This window comes from Lepidochelys olivacea (genome assembly GCF_965140295.1).
Source record: "Lepidochelys olivacea isolate rLepOli2 genome assembly, chromosome: 1".
In the NCBI taxonomy this organism is placed as follows: Eukaryota; Metazoa; Chordata; order Testudines; family Cheloniidae; genus Lepidochelys; species Lepidochelys olivacea.
In genome coordinates this window covers 160,183,839-160,211,525 of record NC_140411.1, presented here as the reverse complement: position 1 = coordinate 160,211,525, position 27,687 = coordinate 160,183,839, and the positions used below count along the sequence as shown (strand labels likewise).

Here is a 27,687-nt window from a genome sequence, read left to right as displayed (position 1 = left end):
GGGGGCAAGGCTGCTGGGGGTCACCCCTCACACGGCGCTGCCCCCCACTCCCTGCCCTGCACGCAGGCACGGCGAGAGTCAGAGCAGCCAGGGACCAGGCTGGGGGAGGGAGCGGGGCTATAAAGCGCGCAGCGGCGCGCGCGCGCGCGGGGGGGGGGGGGGGGGCGGGGTAGAGCAGCGCCCCGCCCGGCCAGAGGCAGGAAAACAAGAGCACGTTTCCCTGCAAGAGGCCAGCCCCGCCCCCTTCCCCTGCTCAGCCAATCCGGCGGGACTAGCTGCCGGGGCGGGGCTGAGGCGGCGCCACTCGTACGAGCCTCGCGGTTCGCGCCGCGCTACCTTCTCCCGCGGCTGCGGCTGGAGTCTACCTCCCCCCCCCCATCCCCCCCACACTCCGCGCGCGCCCCGCCCCGCCCGACTCCGGGCCCATGGCCTGGCTGATGGCAGCGCTCTCGGCGGGCACCGCTCTGGTAAGGAGAAGCCTCCCCCGGGGCGGGGCGGCGCTGGTTTGGTGCGCGAGGGGCTGGCGGGGCGACGGGCTGAGCAGAGCTCCCCAGGCTCGCCCGAGCCCCGCAGAGCCTGCCCTCCCACCGGCAGGGTCGGCGCTGCGGGGTGAGCTTCCCACCTCGGGCCCCGCTGCTCGTCCCTCCAGCCGGCCCGTCTTTCAAAACGCACACGCGGAGAGAGAGGAAACCTCCCCCAGGTACACACGCCGCCCGGTTGCTCCTGGACAGCCCAGGAGGGAGAGGGCAGCGTCCCGCGCCTAATCGGCGCGGTGAGGCAGGATAATCCCCAGGCGGTGAGTTCCAGCGGTGCCTTCCAGCAGGTGCTCTTAAGGCGGGAGGCAACGTTGCGTGCCTTGGGGAGGGGGTGAGGAGGGCCATGGGACGTCTCCAAAAGTGTCCCAGGCCACAAAAAACCCGGGTCGATGGCTTCCAGTGTGTAGTAAGCGTTGCTGTGATGCCTTCCTTGTCTGTGAGTCTGCCTGCGGTGGGTTAGTAGCTTTATAACCGTTTTGTCTGGGTGCCGTGAGAGAGGGGATCTAGAGGAGGACACTTGATTTTTATGCAGACGTAAACGGATGCCATAGCTTGGTAATTTAATTGCCTGTGCTTTCTAAGCCACTGGAGTGGCTGGTTAACCTTGGTCTTTGATTGTGTAAATAATTCATGTAAAGAATTTATCTCAAGGTCTGGGGGTTATTCTTGTGGCATAGTTAGTGCCATTTCACAGAGGATAGGCTGGCTAGAACTAGGCAGGAGGCAGTGATTTTTCATTTATAGCATCATGGATTTGAAGTCAGGGACACACAGCAAGGTTTGACCGATAGTTACCTCTTGCCTTGCGCTCATAAAAAGGGGGGGCTTAGACAGTTTTCTGAGCATGCTCTGTCCTGCACAACTGCATCCTATGACTTCAAACCAAATTTTCTGAGGAACATAGAAGCTCTCTAGCTCATTATCTAATGGGTTTTGTGTACGTATGGTTGAATTTAACAAAAGGGAGATATTTGGAGAGAAGTTGGTTGGTAGAAGATAGTCATTTCACAGTGCAAGAAATGTAGGTCAGTTTTACTGCATTGAATGGGAATGTGTTTATTGTTTTGCCTGCTGTGAAACAGAAGCAATTAAAAACTTCAACAGAGAAACTGGAAAATAAAACCATAGGAATCTGGTTGAAGGTGCAGGCAGAGTCTTTGTCTGTTACACAAAAACACATTAATTGAAACATACATCAGTTTAAAACAGTGGTTTTCAAACTTTTTTTTCTGGTGACCCAGTTGAAGACAATTGTTGATGCCTGTGACCCAACAGAGCTGGGGGTGAGGGGTTTGGGGTGTGGAGGGGCTCAGGGCTGGGACAGAGGGTTGGAGTGTGTGTGTGGGGGGGAGCAGGCTCTGGGGTGGGGCTGCGGATGGGGGTCTGGAGTGCAGGAGGGGGCTCTGGGTTTGGGGGGGCTCAGAGCTGGGGAAGGGGGTTGGAGTGTGGGAGGGAGTCAGAGCTCTGGGCTGGGGGTGCAGGCTCCGTGGCTGGGCCGGGGCTGAGAGGTTTGGGGTGCAGGAAGGGGCTCTGAGTTTGAGGAGGGGGGCTGGAGGCAGGGGATTGGGGCACGGACTTACTTCTGGCGGCTCCTGTCAGCGATGCAGCGAGGGTGCAGAGGCAGGCTTCCTGCCTGTCCTGGCACCACGGACCGTGTTGAGCCCCGGAAGCGGCCAGCAGCAGGTCTGCCTCCTAGGTGGAGGCGTGCAAGAAGTTCCGCGTGGCTCTCACCTGCAAGTGCTGCCCCTGCCCCAGTGCGGAGCCGTTGCTTGGGGTGGGGGCAGTGCGCGGCGCCCTGGGGCCCCACCGCCTAGCAGCCGGACCTGCTGCTGGCCGCTTCTGGGGCACAGTGCGGTGTCGGAACAAGTAGGGACTAGCCTGCCTTAGCCGGGCAGCACTACTGACCGGACTTTTAATGGCCCGGTCGGCAATGCTGACCAAAGCTGCCACGACCCAGTGCCTTACATCCTGTGACCCAGGACTGGTTCGCGACCCACAGTTTGAAAACCACTGGTTTGACATACACAGTTGTAAATAAGTATCATTATAAAAATAGCTTGTTTGCTTTTATCAACTGATATGCAAATATATTTATATTGATTAGTAACAGTCCTTTTGTTAAAGAAAACAAATATAAATGTAGGACTTGAACCTGTGCCCATTGGCATTAACAAGATAAGGATCACGGTCTCTTGAACAGGGCAAATGGTTCTGCCACTTACTTTACTGTAGGTTACAATTCTGCAAATCCTTACTCAAAGAGTGGCCCTTGCTCACAGCAAGTAGTCCCTGCAAGATAGAATTATAGAAATCTAGGGCTGGAAGTGACCTTGAGAAGTCATCAAATCCATGCCCCCTGCTCGGAGGCAGGATCAAGCAAACCTCCTAGACCATCTCTGTCCAACCTGTTTGTGGAAATCTTCTCACGGGAAGTTTTTACAACCTCCCTTGGAAACCTGTTCCAAAACTTGACTACCTTTGTCTTTAGAAAGTTTCTCCCTTGCTGCAGATTATTGCCATTACTTCTTGTCCTGGCTTCAATGGATATGGAGAACAATTGATCACCATCCTCTTTAAAACAGCCCTTAACATATTTGAAGACTTATTAGGTTCCCTTCAGTATTCTTTTCTCAAGTTTTTTGCCCAGTTTTTTAAACCTTTCATCACAGGTCACTGAGGTTAACAAATTTAGTTCTGTTCATAGGCCCTGACTTCCTTTGTTCCCCAGGGGGTGCTTGACTTTTGCCCCCCTCTCTCCCCCCGCCTTTGCTCTGCCTCCACTCCATCCCTTCCCCCAAGCTCTCACCCCTGCCCTGCCTGTTCCACCCCCTCCTCCCATCTCTTTCTGCCCCCACTCCTTCCCCCCCACCCCCCCAGTGATTTCTGCATGCGGCCAAACAGCTGATCGCGGCAGGTGGGAGGCACTGGCGGGTAAGGGTAGGTGTTGATCAATGGGGCCAATGGCGAGCGGAAGGTGCTGGGTGGGGAGAGGGAGGTGCTGATCTGCTGGGCTGCCAGCCATTATTTTTTCAGTGCCTATGGTTTTGTTAGATCCTCTTTCACATTATCCTGTTCATATTACATGTCATTACTGTCAAACGGTTGAAGAAATTTTGTAGGCATTGCTGGATTTCTGACTAGTTTAGTTATGAGCATGCATAAAACACCTTTTCCCGCCCCCTCCCGAGGAAATTTGGTAATCTGAGCTGACTTTTACCTCCAGAATTATGGATCATGTGTTTACTACATTCAATGTGCAGTCTTCAAGAAGAAGAAAAAAGTGACTGGTGCTAGTGGAAGTCTTGTGTGTGCTTTGGATGGCAGCATACAAGCTTGCTAGATTTTGGGAAACAGCTCCTTTTCACTGCTGCCTCCTACTCCTTTATGCACTTGCCTAGATATAGGCCACAGGACTCAAACCACTGAATTGTTCCCTTTCACCTTTTTTTTGGATTATTGGAACAGATGAAGAAGTTTGATGAAATTTGTTGCCAGTGAAGAGTTTCTGAAAAGTTTTCTTGTTTCCTATTCATATTTTCTAGAATGTCAACAGTTCTTCTGCTATGGCTGAGCCAAAGTCAGTGTGTGTTTCAGTGGATGAGGTGGTCTCAAGTGTCACGGATAACCAAGATGTGCGGTTGTTGAATGGACACTTAAAAAAGGTGGACAGCACTTTAACAGAAGCTCATCGTTTCTCCTACCTACCCCGGAGACCAGCTGTGAACATTGAGTTTAAGGAACTGTCATATTCTATCCGGGAAGGACCATGGTGGAGGAAGAAGGGTGAGGAAAACTAATGTTTTTAGCAGAAATATCAAGAGAAATGGTCTTTACATTCTCACGTGGCCTGTGGTGGTAAATGGAGGTAGTGTGTGGTTTACAGAGAAGCAAAGTCAATGAGTGTGGTTCATCAAAAGACATTCTGTGTTTGTTTGTTTTTTCTGGGGCATTCTCACAGCCACTTATTGCAATGACTCTTGATGTTTTCTCTGGTTCCAAATAAATCTGTAGAAGTATGCAAATAGCTCACTATCTTAAATATAAAGTGATGTGTTTAACAAAGTCTAAAGTGGCTATTTTTTCTGGCTTTGCTATGGGAGAGCAGGAGGTAGGATGCACACAAGGAGCATTCCTCACCACCATCCTTCTTTATCCTGCTCAAGGGACAAGCACAGTAGCAATCCCTGCTTTCGAGGCAGTGCTCCTTGCTGGTAACTTTGGGGGTGAAGATCACCTCAGAGTGTGCTGAGAGGACCTTCCCTACCTTCAGGTGCTAGGCAGATGCCCTGGGAAGTGTGAGCTATGCCATTCAATGAGGCACTGTAGCCAGGGTTGGATTTCCAGTTAGGCACGTGCCTGGGGCACTGGCGTTCTAGGGGTTCCTAAAAGATAAGTGGTTAAAAAGTGTCATTTTTTACAGAAAACACTAAAGTCCGCTGTAGGCAGAGGGCGTGCATCAGGTGTAAATCTGGCCCTGACTGCATCATAGATGCCACCCTTGTGTACTGAAGAGCTGGGGGTGGGGCTGTACCTTCTGAAGCACAGTACCTCCCAGAGTTTCTCATGGGGTGGTACAGTTCAGAACCGCTCTCAGCTCCAGCCAGTGCCTAAATGGCACAATCTGGGCCTAACAAACCAGTTCTAGTCGCCGAGGGAGTTTGGCTGAAACAGTAGAAATAAAGACTATGATTAAAATTCATTCTAGCTAAACTATTAATCCTGTATGATCCCCTGGCATTTATTGTTCAGATAACAAAGAATTTATTCTTGGACAGAGTTCCAAATTCAATTTAGATCTCATGGTCCAAGTAATTACAGTATTACAGGGTTACCAAATTTGCCTAGTCTACAATTTCATATGTTTCTATCCTATGTATAGGACAAAAGAGAAGGCACGTTTACTGGCAAATGGTTAGGTTTTGAACTTTTTTTCCGAGGAGTGAGTTTTTCAGCGGTATAGTAGGCACACGAAGTTGAGGGCAGAATGTGTCTCTTAAAATGTGTTGTTTGAAAATCTAGCCCATAATATGTAGAAATGTCAGCTCATCCATGTCTCTTGTCTGTTTTATCAATTCTTTTTACATCCTAACAATGTATAAAGAGAGAGAACCCATGTGGTTGGTAGTTCTTGATAGGGTCAGATCCTGAGAGATGCTGAGCACCTTCTATTGACTTAAATGGTGTTCTCAGCACCTCAGGCTTTTGGCTGAAGTACTGCGAGGTAAATTGTGAACAAATGGTCCTACCCCATGTGCAGCTTGTGGGCCCTGATCCTACAAAGGAATCTGCCAACATGGAGTGCCGGTGAAGTCAAATAGTGAATGCTACTGAAGTCCTTGGGAAACCAAGTGGATATAAGGGCCTGCCCACATGGCTACTTTTGCTAGATCTGGGCCCATGTTTGTAAGCCTATTAGCCAGATGGTATATCTCATTGAAATGAGGAACTACTACTACAATCTCCCACCTAAGTAGTTGTTAAATATGGCTCTGAAGTATCCCAGAACGTATTTATATCCACTGCAGCTACAGCAGCAGTTTATTTTATCTGATATGCCTCCATTATTCTCCCCCCCCCACTTCAAGACCTTAAGTCCCAGTCTAACAACATGAGCTCAAAGACAGATGTATTTCCATTTCTGCCTAACAAATTGTGGTCAACAAACAGATTGTGGGTTAGTTGTTCAGAACACATCAGAGGTGATGAGTGAAACAGAGGGTAAAATCCTGGTCCCGATGAAGTCAATGACAAAACTCCCATTAACTTCAGTGGGGCCAGGATTTCACCCTTAGTTCTAATATATATAATGCTTTACATATTTAAAGCAATGTATACATATTTGGTAATTAATTAGTCATTACACTGCATCCATGAGATAGGTAAATATTCTCATCTCCATTTTGTGGACTCAGAAACTGTCATAATGGGCCCGACTCTCCTTTGCCTTGCCCATTGTTGGTCTTTTGCACTTACGAAATATGGGTATAAAATGCTGCCCAATCAGAATAGTAACATTTTCCACCCACTTTGCGAAGGGCTACACAAGATGCAAGGGAGAGGAGAATGAGGTGCACTGCATTTTCTAGTGGAGTTATCTTTTCTTCAGATTAGTGGTCTCTTTGAAGGGGCAAGTAGGATGTATAATATTCCCAGTAGCAGACACTTCTGGAAGGAAATACACCCAAGAGAAAATATTGAACTCTTTAAGGAGAGCTTCATATACTTAAATGCAGTCATTACATTTCCACAAGGAATTGTTTCCTGTAGAGTAAATTGGTATGGTTGTGTGCTTTGGTAAGGTATTATCTATTCATCAAAAATAATAAAATGTGCTGTTGAGCCATACCAGAGACAAAGGTAAGTGAAATTTTATATGACACTTCTTGTTCTCAATTTAAGTCTACCTGTCTGTGGGTGTGTATCCATTGGTTTAAACTTTCGTCTTAAAATTGTTTTATAAAATGTGTTGTCAGATAAACAGAATTCCCAGGCACCATCATGCCAACCTGGCTAATGTAACCAAGTTTTCATAATCTAGAAATGTCTGGGGTGAAGGAACATCATCACGTAAGCTCTGATCCTGCAAACGCCTATGCCTGTGGGTAGCCCCTGCCCCACTGTTCACATGAATACAGTTACTCACATGCATAGGTGTTTGCAGGACCAGGGTCCTAATGTATCTCATCTCCGCCCCCCCGACCCCCCCCAAAAAATCATTACTTCCTCTTACCTTCTGTGGTGAGGAATTTTTGAAAGCTATTTAATGTATTTAGTAGAGCTACATGGGAGACGACAATTCCAGCAAGTTTTGAGGTTTCAAATTTTGTTTTGGTCCTCATTGGAATGAAAACAAGACCTTTTCAAAGGTTTTCACAAAATGGAATTGAGTTGAAATGTCCCTTTTCAGATCCAAAACCTGAGCTTTTTGATTCAGTTTCTCTTTCTCTGGTCAGAAATGAACAGAGCACCCAAAAAACCCTCCTGGATAAAAATTTCGACAAAACTGATACTTCCCTGTGAAACATTTTGGATTTGACAAAATGTCATATTTCAATTAAATTTCATTTACCGTAGAACCTCAGAGTTACGAACACCTTGGGAATGGAAGTTGTTCGTAACTCTGAAATGTTCCTAACTCTGAACAAAACGTTATGGTGGTTCTTTCAGAAGTTTACAACTGAACATTGACTTAATACAGCTCTGAAAGTTTACTATGCAGAAGAAAAATGCTGCTTTCCCTTTATTTTTTAGTAGTTTACATTTAACACTGTACATTTTTGTCTCTGCTGCCTGATTGGGTACTTCCAGTTTCAAATGAGGGGTGTGGTTGACTGGTCAGTTTGTAGCTCTGGTGTTTGTAACTCAGAGGTTCTATTGTGGTAGAAAATGTTCCAACCACCCCTTGCATTTAGCTTTTAATAGCCATGACTATTTCAGGGAAGAGCATTTCATGGAGATTAAAAGGATGCTATCTACTTGAATTCTTTTCAATTTTAAAAAAAATCATTTTTCTAATTGAACACTGATGTTTACTTTTAAAAATGCCTCAAATTTTTAAATGTTTTTCTGTTCACCTTCTGAGATTTAAGAGCACCTTTTGGATAAACCAACAGCATCGTTACCAAACATTCTCAGGCTTTTGCCTCTGCTTCTTCCCTTATTGAGCGCTTGCTTGCTTCCTGGCAATTCAGTTTCAGTTCTGCAGCTGCTGTTACTGGTATGCATCTGTTGCTAGCAGTAGGGAAGAGCAGTGCATGACAGTGATGTCGTCATGCTGGTGTGTGAAAGAGAGGGTTAGTTTTTCTGTGCACCTCTGTACAGGGCAGCTACAAGGGGCCATTTGCTAGTCCCCAGTCCTGATGTTGGGCTTGCACTTGCTTTTTCCCTAACATATCTTAGAGCAGCCTCCTCAGAACTGCTCTAAATTATGCCAGATGCCAATGGGTCTCAAGGTCCATTAGACTTGCTTGGGATCACCAGAGCACAGAGGCCTTCAAGCCACACCCCTTCCTCCAGTTCCCACCTCTCTCCACCAGGGGCAGGCTCAGAGCATTGGCTTAACTAAAACAGTTATTACGTTGGACAAGCTAAAAACAGTAGGGAATAGAAGATCAAAAACTGAACAGCCTAACTGCTCTCAAGTGAAGATGCTGACCAAAAAGCTGCTTCTTCATATGAGGTCTGTGGTTTCTTTGCTGGGGTTTCTGCAAAATATTAACTCTGTGCAATAAAATAAACAGAGTTTGCATACATTTTAAAAATAATTTATGTGAGAAAATACCCTGAGTCTGTGTTACCAATTTCCCTCCATTGAGAAACTAATGCACTGCAAAGCCCCATAATCTACGGCTCAGCAAAAAGGCAACAATGAACTCCACACATAGCTGACTATGCTGGTTGGGATTCCTCATGCTGGAGAGATCTTTTGCTGGCAAGATATGTTGGGTTTAAGTCTGCTTTTACACGAGAATAGTGCAAAGTAACTCACCTGCAGCAAAAAAATCAGGCCCAGGAAGTACAAATGACTAATTAAAAAAACAAACCGTGAAACTAACTGCAAACTGCTGTCAAATACACAAAATAAAAAGGATAGAAAATCTCTTCGAATTCTAGTCACTCTTAGGTGTTACTTATAGCAACAATAGGTAAAAGATTTTTAGATGTCAGTGAGTTTTTTCAAATTGATGGTGTTCATTTACTATCTAGCTCAGAAAATTTGTTGCTGTTTACCTAGATTTATCTTTCTGCCTGGTTTTAATGAGAAAAACAGTTAACATTCAGTGAATGCTCAAATATATGAGAGAATATAGTTTTCTTGCCAAGAAAAATCCATGCAAATGGATTGTATGGGAGTTGAAAGTCTTAAACCAACCAACCAAAACAGTATGGTAAAGGTAAGGTTAAGATCCAAACTAACAAAAGCAGGGGCATTTTGTGATGATGCTGCCATTGTGTTTTATGTTCAGCCACATTGTTCAGACAGTGAAACCCATATGGCATGTAACATCATCTACTTTTTATAAGACCGAGTGAGAACTACAGCTCTGCATTACTTGCCAATAACAGGTAAGTTAAATACACCATGGCTGCCTTTAAGTCAGGATGTTTCTTGTATTGATCTGTGTCCCAGCTTTAACATCTCTTTAATATATCTATTTCATTTTCCCTTTTTTGTTCGGCTAAATGTCTGTGGAAGGACTCACTTTCATTTACAAAGAATTACATGACAAATGCTGCTTGTCGCAAGAGACTCATTAAAATGAGTGGAATGCGCCATTAAGAAATCCATCATGAGATAGTCTAGGGGTGACCTTGGGCCAGATTCATCCCTGACATAAGTCCCTTGAAGTCAGTGGAATTATGCTGGGAATGAATTTGGCACACAAATACTTAATCAAGCAAATGGTACCTCTGACCTGTCCATTTCAGTGGGTATTTTCATTAGCACAGGGTTTGGAAAAGGGCGTAGGGTAAGATTTTCAAAAGCACCTTAATGACTTGGGAGCCTAAGTCCCACTGACTTTCAGTATAGTTTAGTCAGCCTCTAAATCACTTTGGCACTCTTGGAAGTTTTGCCCGTAAGGTTTATAGAGAAAAGTCTCTGATTTTCACAGTGAAATAGCTGTTCAGTTTTGAAGGATATAGATTGTGGAGTGAGTTAGTTCAGCTCTGGAGGCTGCAAGGATAAAATCCTGATTACTGTTCTCCACCAGTGAAAATGAGTTCCATGGTTTGAATCTGGCCGCTGCTTGGGCACATCACAAAACTATAATGCAGTTAAGTGGGACTCGGTCTGCTTAGCTGAGGTCCAGGACTGGTGTAAAGGTGTTGACATATTTTGGAATGGAGGTGAGTTGGCAGAACTGGAGGAGGGAAACGTGCACAGTGCACGCACTATGATTTGTTCAGGCCCATGCTGGATGTCCCTCACTTTTAAGAACAATGAGCCAACTCACCTTTTAAGGAAAAATTCCTCTGCCATGTCAAATATATTTTCTCAATATAACAAAAGCCTAATCCACAAAGTTTGAGGACTATCTGCAGGCAAAATTTTCATTTTTTTAACATGCAACTCCTTATTTTGATTAGAGTTTGAACAAAAATAAGGTATGAAATAAATTTCCACCCCGAACTCTGATACCTCAATCTAGAGTTAAAAAAGAAAAAGAAAAACCCAGGTTAACCAATGAAAGAATGAAGATTGATATTAGGGCAAATAGACCTTCTACTAAGTTTCAGCCTAGTGCTATTTGAAATTAAAATTTTTATACCTCCATAAATCAGGGTTTCAAACAGATGTTAACTCTTCTGTTGTCATGCTCCTCATTAAAAGCACCATAAAGAGAAGATTAGTTTACTTTAATAAAATACATGTATCTAGGATCAGATTATGGCTAGCCCCATGCAGTAAAGGGGATTGTCGTGGGGCATGCACACCCTGTCTGCTTTGAGGACAGGTTGGGGTTGTGAAACTACCGCAGTTACAGTCTACCCACCTATCCGTAGACTGAGAACAGCACGACCCAGTGGCCGGAGTCAGTATGGCTACCCTAGGGGTCAGGGCTGTGTTGCTTAATAGCCAGAGTCAATATGGCTTCCCTTGGGATTCTGGGTTATACGGCCTAATGGCCTGAGTCAATATGGCTGCCCTGGGGATAAGGGTTGTATGGCATAATAGAATAAAGGGCTGCCATCCAGCAGGGGTGATGGCCGGGGAAGGGGGAACCCGGGCACCTCCTGCTCCACTGGGTCCTGGCCCAGGGCCCTGTCAGTGGCAAGTGTGGTCACCACCCAATCAGCAGGGATCCTACTGCAACACTCTGATCTTCCTCAGGTGGAAGAGACCACTCACACTGCCTCCCTGGGCCACTTACTACCTTGTCTCCTGAAGCCAGGGTCCATATGTTGTCAGAGTCTCCGAGCCCCTCATTGTAGATAGCTCCCTGGGATTCTGACTCCAGTTGGCCAGTTATAGGCACCAGGTCTCTGCTCCAGTCCTTGGGATCTCTGGTTCCTGCTGTCAAGTGCTGAAGCAGCTCCTAGGCAGGAGCCTCTATGAAGTATTCTTCCTCGGTGGTCAGCCTAGAATGAGCTGGGCTGCTCCCTTTTATACTGAGGCAGCAGTTGGAGCATGCCCTGCACAGTGTGAGGGGCGGGACTTCCACTGCCCATAGTTTTAAGCCCATACTTTCTTGGCTAGTGTGAGGTATGGACACCACATCACAGGGATGAAAATGCTATTTTGCCCTCTGACCCTTGACAAACACATGCATCTTTACTTTATTTGGTTTTATATATGCACTAAAAATGGACACCTATCTACACTTCAGGACACCTATCTACACTTCAAGACACCTTTGACTTAATTTAATATCCGATGGAAATATCATTCCAACATAAGTCCAGGATATCCTCAAAGGAGAGAGTGATCATTTGCTTCTCAGAAATCCGAAATAACTCAAGTTTTACTTTTTCTAATACTTGTCCATATTCACAATTAATTAGGCAACGTTTTAGTTGGAAATTTATTTTTCTCCTTCACTGTTTTCAGTGTTGTAATGACTCATTTGCACAAAGTTAGAATGCAGGGGCTGGTAAAATTTGCTCTATAGTAACCTATTAAGAAATGGGTTCTAGCCAGTCAAAATGTAATTTTTCTAAAAACTCTATTTGTATTGACTTGGTTAATAGCAATACAGACACCCATGCTCTGTAAAATATGTGATCATTAATTTCTGGCTTTTTTTTTTCATTTTTCAGCAATCCCTGTGAAAACAGTTGGTCCAAGAGAAATTTACAAGACTGCAATGTGTTTGACCTTAAAATTATCAAGCAAAACAAGATCCTCTCCCTGCGTGGGAGAAGCTTTTAGACAAGTGGCCAATTTAATCAAATTTGGCTCATGGTGTCTGGGGACAGGTAGAATTTTTGTTAAGCTGTTAAGCTATTTTAATTTTTAAATAAATATTATCACATTCTGAGATAATGTCATTCGAGATTTTTAGATACCTACATTTCAGCTAAAAGATACATATATCGTGTAAATGTTGTTCTTTAAATAAGAAGATGGAAAACACAGGTGACTTAAGTCACTGTCAAAATGCCAAAATAGATTTCAAAGGACTAAGTTTCTCTAATTCTTTCTTGGGTGCTGTTACAAATTCATTCAGACATATTGAATTGAACAAAACATATATTTTTCTGTGTTTTGTGTAATGTCCCGGAAAGATTTCACTCTTGGTGACATTCTGAGATCCAAATGATCAAAAATAGGACTTGCCCTAAATTACTGGCTAATCCTTCCTAGAGGAGTTAGAAAAAGCCTGTCCTCATCATAGCAGGTGCACTGCGGTAGAGGTGCCGCATGAACTGTCTTTTTCCTCTCTCACGGTTACTGTCGGTCAGTGCACTATAGTAACCTCCGAGTCTGACGTTAGAGCTAGAGGAAGTGTCGTCTGATTGGCTGCTATATGTACTGTTGCTAAGATGAGAGGAAAAGATGTAGAACAGTAAGGACCAAAACCCTTGCTGGGGATAGTTTTTTTTCCTTTTCTCTAGATTGTATTGTTTTCATCCACTTTAGAATCTGCTTGCTCTGAGATCATATATTCGCATCTCAGATAGCAAAATGTAAGTAATTTAGTATCCATATGTTAGAGCAAACAAGTCTAACTGGTAGAAATTAACTGCAGTACTAGAGAACAAGCTCCAGAGCTAGATATTTTAAGGGTCCTTTTCCTTTTTTTTAATCAGCTTAATTTTACCCGTGCCTGACAATACCAAAATTGTATATTTTTCTTTAACTTGATGATTCCTGAATTTAATTTTATTGTAACCCAGTAGGAGGTACACACTCTTGTTAGCATTCAAACTGTATAAAGATGGTAAAAAGTACGGAGAAAACACAACTATTGTAATAAATTATGGCATTTCATGAGGTGGCCCTCAAAAAAAATAACAATTCCCTATCCATCCTCTTGCATGCATTTTATAAAATAGCAGATTCTGGGACAGATCCCACTCAGTGTAGTGGGCCAGATTCTGCCACTGTTACTCATGTTGAGTATTACCTTATTCCACAAGTAGTCCCATTGAAATTAATAGGATTATTCACTTTCAGTGGGGTTACTTGTGGAGTAAGGTTGGCAGAATCTGGCCTAATGGAGTTTAGTCATTGAGTCTATTGGTGTGAGGAAGGTTAGTAGGATTTGGTCTGTATTTTTCAAGCCTTTTTTCTTTCTTTTAAAATAATGCATATTAAAACTAAGACTATTCAGTTCACTCTTAAAATGACGTCTAGTCAGTATTTTAAAATAACAAATTTTATAGTTTTTGTAAAATTCATGGCCAGGCATGAACTGTCCCAGATGAATAACAAGAAAAATTAGTTCCTTGACAGAATTTTTGAAATACTTAAAGTAGTCTTTCATTATGCAGGCCAGAATCTCTGCTGTTTCCATTTTATGGGTATGTCTGCACGGGAACTGAAGGGGTGATTGTGGTACAGGTAGGCATATTTGTGTTGGCTTTAATCTAGCTAGAATGGATGGCAATAGCAATATGGACATGGTGGCACAGACATTCGTATGCTCCAATAATCCGAGTACAAGCCCTCCAGGGACCCTAAGTACATACTCTGGTTGTTAACCTGAACTAAAGCCTGTGCCACCACATCTACATTATTATTGTTACCTGTACTAACTAGATTAAAGCTAATATGGGTATGCCTACCCATGCTGCAATCATCCCTTCACTTGCAGTGTAGACGTACCTTTAGGATGTGTCTGTACTGTAATCACAGGGTCTGATTGTTTTATTAGCCAAAAAACCCCACAACATAGTGCTTCATATGAGGTTTCTGTAGCTAGTACATTCTTGCTTTATATGGAGAAATAAAGTGACAGATAATCTCACACAGTATTTGGATGGAAATAACTTCAGGGCTCAAGCCAGCATACCACATGGCAGAAACCTGCCTAGGACTGTGGATGTTGGGAACAATCAATTGTTCTGTGCTCTAGCACAGGCATATGGGATTATTTTGCCTGTAGTTACATCAATGTAATCTCACTGGGGTATAAAAATGGGCAGAATTTGCTTTTTTATACTACCTCACATCTGAGCTGCAACACATGCATTTATGTATAAACAAAGACTTAAATGCAGAGCATCTGATATGAACTTAGTCTTTTCATCTAACAAAAGAACTATGACAATTACAATAAAACTAACAATAAGGACTAGATTGTGAATTGGACTGTGTTTATGCATGGGCATAAGGGGAGTGCCAGGGTTTTTTTTACTAATGCGTGGGCTATCTAGACCTTATAAGAATACATAGGAGTAAGCAGACGCTGCAAGGATGTCTACATCCCTCAAACAGGATGAGCACCGTGGAGTATCTATGTATCAGCCCCTACTCAGGGTGAAAGGCACACTCCAGCTCCATGGTGTGTGTGTGTGTGTATGTATGTGTGTGTTTGTGTGTTATTAAACGGTTTCAAAGAAAACAGAATCAGCTCTCTCGAACAGGGTTTAAATTTTTCATAAAAAATGACTTCAAACAAACAACCCCCCCCCCAACATTTATAAAAAATTGATTTTTGTCAAAAATTGTTTTTCAGAGAAATGAGAATTTTGTTTTTTTGGCTTTTCTTCCCTTCCTCTCTCTCCCTTCAGTTACAAACTAGAAAAAGGAGAGAAAGGAGGAGGGGGGAAATGGTGAGGAAAAGGGAACCCCCTGCCCAAAAGAATATCAATATTTTTCACCAATCATCAAATAAATGAAAAGTCATTCCTTTTTACAACCTGCAGAACAAAAATGATTTATGAAATTTTCAAAATTTTTCATGAAACATGTTTTTCAACCAGCTCTACAATTCACCCTTCCCCACCCCAAGCAAGAAGACAGTTGAAACACCACACGGAGAGAGGTACTAGCAGCTCAGACATAAGAAGAGAGGAGACCTTTGACAGAGATTCTTATTTCAGTAGTAGAAGGGAATGCTGTGGAGATTTATTATTCTTTTATTTTCCCTTGGAACTTATATAATCAGGAGGCCTACCATGGTGTCCCACTGATAATGTATTAATAAGAAATTGGTTCCCTAGTGAATTAGCTGTTCTAGCTCAGACATATGTTTTGATTGAATCTGGGCTCAAACTTGTGAATTTTTGATTTTTTTTTCTTTCGAGAAGGAAGCTTTTCTCACATAATAAAGTATCAAAGAAGTATTAGCACATACTAGCAAATTAATGCTTTCTAAATATTAGCAGTGTGTGGATAAAATCATAATACTTACTTGCAAATGTCGTTGTAGACCTGTAGTGTTTAAGTCTCAAATTTTGTTGTGTTCTGTTGAGTCCCATTGTGGAAAGCATCTTGGTTAAGCTTGCTAGAAGGAGTTACTTTTTGCTCCCAGTCTTTCATTTTCACTTGGAGTTGTTTTAGGCTTTCAGCAAAAATCAGTGTTACCAGGAGAAGGACCTGACCATTTATAATATATATTTATCACGAGAGAGGATGGTGATGGCAAAGTAGTCTAAATCCTTAAAGGAAAACAATGTGTTAATTCATTCCAACCATTATGTAATTTAACCTCGTTTGTTGTTCATCATTCAAAATAAATAAATACTAATAAATGGCAGAGGCCTAGGGTTTGCAGGATAATTTACCATCTGTCTCTCATTTACTTTCCACAGCCTACATCCTTTGTGTAAGAATGCTACTTCTTGCTGCTTTACATGTTTAATTATAAACAACACTTGTAATTATTCCTGAGTACATCTGCTAACTTAAAGGAAAAGATGGAACAGTTAATGGTCAGGACCCTAGGAAATTAGGCCTGTGTTCAATCTTATCCTGACCTTCAAAGCATGGATCAGGGGTTCTCAAACTGGGGGTCGGGATCCCTCAGAGGGTCGCAAGGTTATTACATGGGGGGCTGCGAGCTGTCACCCTCCACCCCAAACCCCGCTTTGCCTCCAGCATTTATAATGGTGTTAAATATATTAAAAAGTGTTTTTAATGTATAAGGGGGGGTCGCACTCAGAGGCTTGCGGTGTGAAAGGGGTCACCAGTACAAAAGTCTGAGAACTCCTGGCATAGATCTTAGGGTCAGAGAGAGGAGATGGGAGCTTCAAAATCAGAAATTATATGGTTAGTTAAAATGAACATAAAATTTGAAAACAAAAAGTTATCTAAAGGTTTTACTATTGTAACCAAGGATATTGGGCCAAATTCTGCTCGGAGTTAAACCTGTGCCATCCCTCTGGAATCGTTTAAGTGAACGAGATGGCATGGATACAACTCAGGCGTTTTTACTTCATTTTACAAGCAGCGAGCCAAACACTTCTCCAAGTGACTGAGACATTAAACAATAAAGTACTGTGAATGTAATGTGTTTAATCAGCAAATGAATGTAGAATCAAAAGAAAAAGGGGTTAGAGGGTAAATACTTAATTAGAAAATTTGCACTGGCAAATTGGGTTTGCCATTGCAGTTGGGTCAAAATGCTTGAACTAACATTTTTTTATTGAATATTCATGAAAATGAAAATTGGGGCCCAGCTTTCTCTAAAAGCCTGCTTATATCAGTTGAGGTTGAAACTTACCCTACTTGATCCATGGGGTTTGTAGTCCTCTTACTCGCAGACAAATGAATGTCATAGGCTGTTATCAGAGAACTTTTTGATCCTCAAGACGCAAGTAAAAGAACTGGGGAGTGCAGCTCTCCATGAAGGTTTCATTCATTTGGGGATGGGAAAGAGATGGGTTTTGGTCCTGGACCTTGTGTAATTCTTTGGATGGGCAAATTTGGAGTAAGTTGATATTAACATGTAAATACTGGACCAAAGATTACAAATACCATTATGAATATCAGCCAGATTTTAACCTTCAATTTCCAGCAGGTTTGATAGGGGAGCTGTTCGAAAACAGGTTGCAAGAATTGTGAACAATGGGACTTTTTTTTTTTAAACCCTCTTCTCTTACTCCGTATTGGCTGACTTGGGTTTGCTCAAACTTTCATTAAAAATAAATAAATCAAATCACCAGCACAGACCCAGGGTCCAGGCCAATAGCGAATAAAGGCAATGGAAAGTCTCCCGTTGAATTAAGTGGGCATTGGATTGGATCTCGGGTATGGAAAATTTCAGACCAAAATGTGAAAATCTCAGATAGTTATGAACAACTGCAAACTGGAAAATAGAATTTCTGCCATTTCTACTATAGTATAAAAAGTTCTAATGTCCAAGACTGTGTGCTATTACCATGTGTGTGAGTTATTGTATTAGGAATCAGCAGTCAGAGTAAGCAATAGTATTTCACCTTCTTGGAGAGAATGTTTGCCATTTTGTTTTGACATGTAAGGATATGGTCATGTAAACCTCACGGCAAAAGATATTACTCAACTGAAGCAGGCATAAATCACTGAATCCTGGAATACAATATTATTGTATATTTCTACAGTGTGATTGCGACCAGTAGCAGGACAGTACTGGGGTAGTAAAAGAAACATGAAGTTGGGTATTTTGCACCATTACATTAATCTTGTTTATTCTTTACAGTACTTGGAATTCAGGAAGATAGGGCATGATCACAGCCTTGTTATAGTGTTTGATTTTCATGGGCAACTTTTCAGTAGTCAAAATAATTTATTTGGTTGCATTTATTTGAAGCAGGGCAATAGAAATGCATTTACGTTAACAAACCAGACTAACTTGGGAGGCTGTGATTCAACTCAGACTTTTATGCTGTATCATCCTAGAGCAGAGGTTCCCAAACTGGTACACAGACCCCTAGCGGTATGTGAGACATCTCCAGGAGGTACGTGGGAGAAACTGTGTAAAGGTGGATTTTATTAATTATTTATTCTATTTTCATAATCGGTTACTCTGATGAAGCTTTAAAACTTTGTGGGAATTTGTTATATAAAATACGGTAATTAATTTGCTTCAAGATGTACCAATGAGAACGCAGACACACAGAGCCCTCACCTACAATAGTCATACAGCACAAGTTCAGTTTCCCAGCAACTATCCAGTCTAACTGAGCTCTTTTTTTTCCAGTTGTATACGTTGCATTATATCTGTACAGAACAGTGAAATATGGACAGCTGGCTGAAGACAGGTAGTGTTAAGAACACAGTATCAGTGAGGAGAAGGGTAGGGGTATGCAGGGAGCTGGTAGATCTGGAAGGAGGTACGTAATAAGAAAAGTTGGGGAACCTCTGTCTTAGAGTTATTGTGGTGGTACAAGGATGAATTTGACCCACATGACATATCCTTTAACAGTTTGTCAAGTGTGTCTTCTCATGAAAGACTATTCTGGACCAAATTCATCCCTGATATAAACGCACTGAAGTTGATAGGCCAAATTCTTTTCTGATCAAACTCTGTCCTTAAAACCTCTCTTCATTCATTAGCGTGCTCTAATACTTAAAAGTTCAGGTACATTAATATCATCCAGTGCAATTAGGTTTGTAGTCCATCATGATAAATAGTAAGGTGCTTTACTTAGAGAGTCAAATACTACAGTCTGCAAGGCCAGATAAGAATTCAGACTAGCTTGGAGATAAACCAAAGGATGATAGTTCCCCCAATTTTAACCTGACCTGGATTCAAACTCCAGTCCAGATAAGCAAAATTGCGATTTTTTTGCATCAAAAGCAAGGGAATGGCAGTTTCCTAGAAGTCGTTCAAGCCTGTTTTCACTGGATAAGCTGCATAATAAATGAACATAGCAGAAAAGTGGACTGTAAAATGGAAGCTTTCTCATTCTTTTGAGTGCTCAATAGATGCGTATTGTGTTGTATGAGCTGGGCAATTTTCTACTGTTTGTAATAATTTCTCTTGCAATCCATACTGTTCATATTGTGTTTTATCACTGTTTTTCCTCAGTAGTGACATGGAAGAATGTCATTGAACCCCTCAGAATATGTCAGCAGGGATTCCAGCTCAGATGTGGTACAACATTAGATCTCTATTTGCAAATTTTAACATTATCTGAAATTCCTGTTGTGTTACCCTGGGCTTTGTTCTGACTCCCTTTCAGGCTGGGTTTAAAGGGGAACATGCATGTTTACTAAATAAAACTGTTTCACTTCCATTTCTTTGGTGATCTGTTGATGGCAAAGACTTGGTGGAATATGTTTTTTAGGTAGCCAGAAGTAAAATACCCAGAATTTGACAAGTAATGAAAATGTACACTTTAGCCTACAAAAGACACTGGGGGGGAACCACAGTCAAACAATGACCACACAGTAGAGACTTCCTGTAGCTGATTTTCTGGTGGAATAAAAATGTTTGTTATCCGCATCTGAGTAACTGGGGAAAGGTGTATAATTGGTAGGGTGACCAGATAGCAAGTATGAAAATCAGGACAGGGGTGGAGGAGTAATAGGGTCCTATTACTCCACCTGTGACTGATTCCTCAGGGGAATGTGTGTGAAGGTATGGGGGAAGGGGAGGAGAGGGGAAAGGGATGGAGAGGTAAACCCAGCCCTTTAAATAAGATAGCTGGTGAAAAATCTCCATAAGATGTCTTAAGGAGAGGCAATTGAGCCTAACATTCGTTATTTTGAAGGAAAGAATTAATGAAATTCCTGGTTGATACTCCTAGGGAGGAATTGCAATCCTAGTAAGGATTACAAAACAAATATAAAGGGACAGGAAGATATTTCCTTGCTTATATTTCTAATGATGAAACAAAATTCAACTTGAAATAAGTTATTAAAGCTGATAAAATAATCCAGAAAATCTGTGTGAGGGAAAGCATTAAATATTGAAAGAGAGTGGATGACAAATTAGACATGATTTTGCAATGTGATATGAGAGAAAATTTGGGTGCATGTGAAGAAGCATGACATTACAGTAAAGGGTAGTAGTTCCTCTTACATGGCAGTGGTGCAGTCACACTAGGGATATTAAAATGGTAGCCATGTTAGTCTGTATCAGCAAAAACAACAAGGAGCCCTTGTGGCACGTGATGCATCTGATGAAGTGGGTTTTAGCCCATGAAAGCTTATGCCCAAATAAATTTGTTTGTCTCTAAGGTGCCACAGGGACTCCTTGTTGTTTTAGGGATATTAAGACACTCAGATACCACGGCAATCTGTGCAGAATAAAATCCTAGATATATAGATAGATCTTGTATTCATTTCTGAGCATCTTGTCTTTAGGAAGATATAGAGAAACTGGAGGAAGCGCAAAGAAGAGCAACATGAATGATCAAGGGGATGAAGAGACTTGAGGCCTGGTCTACACTTAAAATTCAGATTGACCTAGCTATGTTGTTCAGGGTGGTGAACATTTCACACCCTTGAGCATTGTAGTTAAACTGACCTAACCCCGGTGTAGACACAGCTAGCTCAATGGAAGAATTCTTCCATCAGCCAAGCTACTGCTTTTTGGGGAGTTGGATTTCCTATGTCAATGGGAAAACCCCTTCCATCAATGTGGGGAGTGTCTATAGAATAGTTCTGCAGTGGCATTGCTATAGCGCCTGTAGTGTAGACATGGTCTGAGTGAAGAGAAAAGGGTATAGGAGCTAAGAAGGGATGGATTGGCTATGTGGTGGCCACGGGGTGTGTGTGTGTGTGGTGAATTTCAAGTAGGCTGCAGGAATGTAAAAGGCATGAATGCCATGGAGGGAGAGAATTTTGTAGGGTGATGCTGAGGGGGTGACTAGTAATAATGGGATGAAATTAAGGAAGGGCAAATGTAAGTTGAATTTCTGGTGAGATCTGTTAGGCTGTGGAATAGCATCCCAGTGGAAGTGGCGAAAGCCTCATTGCTTTGGATGTTTAACACTCCACTGGAGAAAATCCTAGAAAATAAAATGGGGAATAATCCTGCCCTGGCAGGGAGATGGACTTGATAATTTAACAGGCCTTTTCCATCACCACCTGCTGAGAGTCTGAATTCTGCTTGTCGTGTCCTAATGTTTGGTTCAGATACATCAACTGTTGTTTTTTAGCTATATTTTAGACATTTTTCTACTCTGACACCTCAAAACTATTTGATCCCAGTTCACCTCAGCACTAGAACAGAGATTGCCATAGGGACTCGGGGAGACCTGTGTCCCTTTGATTCTGGGGCTGCCAGGGGCCAGTTCTGTGCCAGGCTGTCCATAGTCTCTGTCACAGCCAAGCTAGGGCCATAATAGCCCAAGTCACATCCCCTCCCAGAATACTTCTCTCCTGCCTCCAACATATCTTGGAACACTCTCTGTGCCTAAGGCTGTCACAAGAGGTACAGAGCTGGCTGAGCTCTGCAGCTGGTAGGATAGGCTACCAGCGCAAGGAGTACTTCCATGAAGAGCTTTACAGCAACTTTGCACTAGTTATGCTGGCACAAATGGACCACTGTGCTGTTACAAATCAGATCCTACTTGCCCAATGTATTTTAATGGAGTTAAAACCTAGAGTATGTCACTTTTTTTTCCTTCTTAATATCCTTATTTATAACAATTCAATGTTATGCAGATACATAAAGGAAGAAATAGTTACAAATACTTGCAGGGTCTTCACAGTTGTACATAGGAAAAGGAGATCAAGATTGGGCTGTCCTTTGAATCACAGTATCATCTAGTTAGATACCAAACCATAGAGCTTTGCTTGGTCAGTGTTAGAGCAGAGACCAGGCAAACTGGTTGAAACTATAGCAAAGAACACAATTATCAGACATATAGATGAACATGATATGTTGGGGAAGAGTCAATACAGATTTTGTAAAGAGAAATCATGCCTCACGAAAAATTAGAATTCTTGAGGGTGTCAAAAAGCATGTGGACAAGGGGGATCCAGTCGATATAGTGTACTTGGACTTTCAGAAAGGCTTTGACAAGGTCTCACGCTAAAGGGTCTTAAGGAGAGTAAGCTGTCATGGGAAGGTCCTCTTATGAATTAGTAACTGGTTAAACAGTCCTTGTCTACAGACAGCCCCCCAACCTGAAGCAAATACTCACCAGCAACTACATACCACACAACAGAACCACTAACCCAGGAACCTATCCTTGCAACGAAGCCCGTTGCCAACTGTGGCCACCTATCTATTCAGGGGACACCATCACAGGGCCTAATAACATCAGCCAGACTATCAGAGGCTCATTCACCTGCACATCTACCAATGTGATATATGCCATCATGTGCCAGCAATGCCGCTCTGCCATGTACATTGGCCAAACTGGACAGTCTCTACGTAAAAGAATAAATGGACACAAATCAGATGTCAAGAACTATAACATTCATAAACCAGTCGGAGAACACTTCAATCTCTCTGGTCACGCGATTACAGACATGAAAGTTGCGATATTACAACAGAAAAACTTCAAAACCAGACTCCAGCGAGAGACTGCTGAATTGGAATTCATTTGCAAATTGGATACAATTAATTTAGGCTTGAATAGAGACTGGGAGTGGCTAAGTCATTATGCAAGGTAACCTATTTCCCCTTGTTTTTTCCTACCGCCCCCTCCCTCCCGCCACTGTTCCTCAGACGTTTTTGTTAAACCCTGGATTTGTGCTGGAAAGGGCCCACCTTGATTATCATACACATTGTAAAGAGAATGATCACTTTAGATAAGCTATTACCAGCAGGAGAGTGGGGTGGGGGGAGAGAAAACCTTTTGAAGTGATACACACCCATTTTTTCATGGTCTGTGTGTATAAAACATCCTCACTGCATTTTCTACTTTATGCATCTGATGAAGTGAGCTGTAGCTCACGAAAGTTTATGCTCAAATAAATTGGTTAGTCTCTAAGGTGCCACAAGTACTCCTTTTCTTTCTGGTTAAAAGATAGGTTCTCCTCTGTATAGATAGATCTTTAGGTGGTATGGAGCCGTCATGCCAATTCCCATGCCATCCTACCTCTGCCCTAGACACAGAGAGTGTGTCTGGTGGGCAACAGGGGGTGTGGTTGGGGTCTGCCTATAGCCTGGCGCTCCCCAACTGCCAGAGCAGTCCCTGAGCGACAGCTGTCAGGTGACAGCTGCTCTACCTTATGCCAAAGACTGGCCTACGGGCCTTTTTTTTTCTGGTTCAGATGTAGCGAACATCTCGTCACGAGAAGAGCAGCTCTTGTGAGATTTCTGCCATTCGAGCAGATGACAATTTTAAGGGAACAAACTTGTGGGGCTGTTGAAAACATACTCTAGCCCTGATTATGTTTTGAATCCTAAGGCCTATCTTAACCAAATGCTAACATGACCCTTTGCTTTCTTAGGCCATCTCTGCTTCTATGAGCTTTACGGCAGAGCTTTGGATCATTGCAGCAGTAAGATGCTGTAGCATTCCTTTTTCATGTATAAGGAGAATTTACAGTAACAGTTAATAGAGAGTGGGGAGTACTGGAAGAACAGGGTGATAAGTCTGTAAGCTCTTTGGTGTAGGGATTATTTTGTATGTGTTTTATACAGTACTTAAAACACTGGGATTGAATTGGACAGAGGCATCTAGATGTTACTGTAATACAAATAATAGATAAGTATAAGCTGCAAACAAATATTTGCAGACAAGATCACATCTCTAGACTGGTTTACAGCAAATTATACAACTGAGGGAAAGCCTATTTAAAAGTCGTTTTGGGGGTTTCACACATATCTTCACCAAAGGTCTAGTGACTCAATGTTAATGAGAGGTACACAAGTTAAGAAAATATCCTGTAATATTTTAAAAATGTTGTGATCCAGTGACAGAATAATGTACTGTGTTTTGTCATTATCCAAATTGTTGCAACTCCTATCTCTTGTCTGCCAGTCTAATGAAATCTTTACTTGCCTTAAAAAAAAAAAATGCAGCCATTGCGTTCACTATGTAAACACAATGCCAGGGGTGAAAGTAACTTAAAGGACTTACCGGTACTCCGGAGCTTTTAGGAGGGGGCAGGGCCTCAACCAGAAGAGGCGGGGCCGTTGCATCCCCGGGCCCTTTAAATCACCCCAAAGCTACCAGCTGCAGAGGCGGCTGGGAGCCCCGGGCCCTTTAAATAGCAGCCAGAGCCCTGCCGCTGCTACCCCAGGGCTCCGGCAGGCTCCGGGGACGATTTAAAGGACCCGGGCGGTAGCGGCTGCCGGAGCCCCGGACTCTTTAAATCATCCCCGGAGCCCTGCTGCCACTCCGGCAGCTATTTAAAGAGCCTGGGTCAGTAGGTGCGGCAGGAGCCCCGGGCCCTTTAAATCGCCGCTCGAGCCCCACTGCCATTTCCCCAGGGCTCTGGCAGCAGGGCTCTGGAGGCAATTTAAAGGGCCTGGGGCTCTAGCCGCTGCTGGGAGCCCCAGGCCCTTTAAATTGCCACCTGGGGAAGCTGATCCGCCCCGGTATGGCGCACGGGCTCTTGCTGGTACGCTGTACCGGGGCGTACCGGCTTCCTTTCACCTCTGGACAGTGCTCACAAACACGCACATTGAAATCAAAGGTTTCAGAGTAACAGCCGTGTTAGTCTGTATTCGCAAAAAGAAAAGGAGTACTTGTGGCACCTTAGAGACTAACCAGTTTATTTGAGCATGAGCTCACGAAAGCTCATGCTCAAATAAATTGGTTAGTCTCTAAGGTGCCACAAGTACTCCTTTTTATTGAAATCAAAAGTGCAATGAACAGATGCTACAGTTTTCATTGCTTTTCTTTGCTTTCGCATGTACATACAGCAGATTTTGCTATAACAGCTTTAAATCTGTGTTTCCTCAACATACCAGGCAAATGCATTGCAAATATAAGTAATGGCTGCACACAGGTGAAAATGTGATTGTCAGACAGCTGTGTATTAATAATTCATCCCATGATGCAGTTTCTGTTTAGGCTATGTCTGCACTGGCAATTGAATGACAAAACTTTTGTCTTTCAGAAGTGTTAAACTCCTCTTCTCCCCCCCCCCCCACGAAAGAAAAGGTTTTCCAATGACAAGCGCCAGTGTGAACGGTGCTTTGTTGGCAGGAGCGCTCTCTTGCCAACAATGCAAACAGACGTTTTTTGACGGCAGGAGAGCCGACAAACAGCAGCTAAACTGTATGACTTCTGGTGGCACGGTTGTGGCGACACAGCCATGTCGCTAAAAGCTGTGTAGTGTAGACGTAGCCTATATTGGATGTTATGGTGATTTGTCTGTAAGGTGTGTGATTTCAGGTTGGATTGGGTGTTTAATGTTGCTTCAACTGATTATTTCCTTGCTTTTTAGTGATTGTGTTATTAGGAGAAACAGTTGACTAAACTTAACTCCAAGTTAATCTTCATTTTTTTGGGGGGATAATAGGTAGTATGAACACAGGGCAACCTTAACATAAATGAGTCCTGTGACAAAATTGTACTGCAAGAGAACGTAGAATTCTAAAGGAAAAATTCAGGTTGCATTTTCTGGTAACATTTATCCCATCCATATTACCCCCAAATGATATGCCTATATAACCTAGGTAGTGCTCAGGCAGTGTTTGGCAGCACTGTACCTAGTATCTGGAAAAACAAACACACCTTGGGACACAGGATTGCCAGGGTAAGTAGTCAGAAAGAAACAGGAAGACCGATACTCCCTTTTATGAATCTGCCTCTTACGAGGGACATACTTAGCAAAACAAGAGTAAAGGAGAGTACTTCAATCTGCAAATTCCTTTTGATGGGCTTCCAGTTGCAATGGAAGCATCTCTCTGTGCCATTAATTTCCTGTTAATTCTAATATTTATCAACAGACGAACCAGTCAATGTACAGCCCAGTGTTATCCAGAGCTCCCTCCCTCACTGCACACAATCTCACAGCCCCACTGAAGTTAATTGAATAGTCTAGATGTAAATGAGGACAGAAGATGTCAAAAGAAGTCCTGGGAGGAACTGAAAAACCAGACAACCTAAATTACACAGAAAGCATAATTTCACTGTCATCTGATAAAAGAAGAAAATGTTACTGATTATTTTTCTTAGACAACTGAAAACCAGCTCAGGAAAATAGATTTCCATTGGATGATTGTACGGATGAAGTATGGAGATGATTGTTTTATAAATCAATTAAATTTCATAATAAATCTATAATTCTGTAGGTAATTTGGAGAATAATGGCCAAGATTTTCCAAAATGACTCGTGATCTTGCATGTCCAACATGAGATAACTTGAAAGATCCAATTTCCAGAAGGTGGGTGCTCAGCAGTTCTGAAAAACTGGCTTATTTAAGGAATCTTCAGTTGGGTACCCAGAATCATTAGTCATTTTTGAATGTATTGGCCAATACCTTTATTTAAAAAATGTGTCCATTAGAGTGGAACAAAGTACTGGAAACAAGTCAGTAATGAGATTATTGGGTATATTTATACTATGTCATTAAATTATGCGTTGTACAAACTGTTTTTGGTTTGTGTCAAAAATATCCTCCTTTTGAAACACCCTTCTTACATGTTACTGATGAAATCTTTAATTGCTTAGGATATATGGTTAGCAGCAAGAATCAAAGCTTTTGCATGTTACCCTATCAGTTTTAGCTAATCCGTAACACTGAATGTAGGTCAACTGGAGCTTTTTAAAACAGATGGAAATTTAGTAGTTTACTGTGGCTCAGCGGATGCTCCCATGAGGCTGCCAACTTCTCCAATTCCAAACTGCAGAAAAAGCAGAAATCAGCCTTCTGAAATCTGCTTATTCTAACTCATTTTCATTCCAGCAGCACCAGCATACTGTACAGTAGGTTTCTGTAACTTATTCAGCACTGACATGCTACAGAAGATGGGGTAGTTAATTAGAATAGTTCAGTCGTGGTTTCATTTAGGAGATTTCATTAATCTAACTATTCAGAAAGAGAGAGAAAAACAGTTATTCTAACCAAAATCCAAGAGCTGGTAGAAATCCAAGGCTTGTTGCCACACTCTTCATCTTTATTCTTTATATTCAGGATCACAGATGCTGCCACTATACTTGCCTCTCTTTCATGTAATTATCAAATTTTTTCAGTGGATGCAGGAAAAACAAATAAGAGGGATCAGTATGGATGCTTCTCAACGCAGGAGTCCCCATGGGTAGCCTGCCACCTACCCACTGCTAACAGGTGGCAGGCACAAGTAGGAAGTGGCTCCGGGGATGTTCAGCTGAAATTAAGATTATCTCAACCTCAGAAGCGACTTTCTATGGGATTTATTTCTCTTTCTCTCTCCGGTTTCCTCCTGGTTTTGAGAGCAATTG

At 42.5% G+C, this 27,687-nt stretch overlaps 1 protein-coding gene across 1 annotated transcript in view; it reads left to right on the top strand.

The window, feature by feature from the left end:
* Nucleotides 1-390: 390 nt before the first annotated feature.
* The window catches only part of ABCG1 (ATP binding cassette subfamily G member 1), an 82,444-nt gene continuing 55,147 nt past the window's right edge, over nucleotides 391-27,687 (top strand). The window contains exons 1-2 of the mRNA XM_084613335.1: nucleotides 391-467; nucleotides 4,079-4,319. Of these exons, the coding sequence (XP_084469461.1) occupies nucleotides 426-467; nucleotides 4,079-4,319 (283 nt within the window). The 5' untranslated portion in view covers nucleotides 391-425. The remainder of the gene's footprint in view (nucleotides 468-4,078; nucleotides 4,320-27,687) is intronic.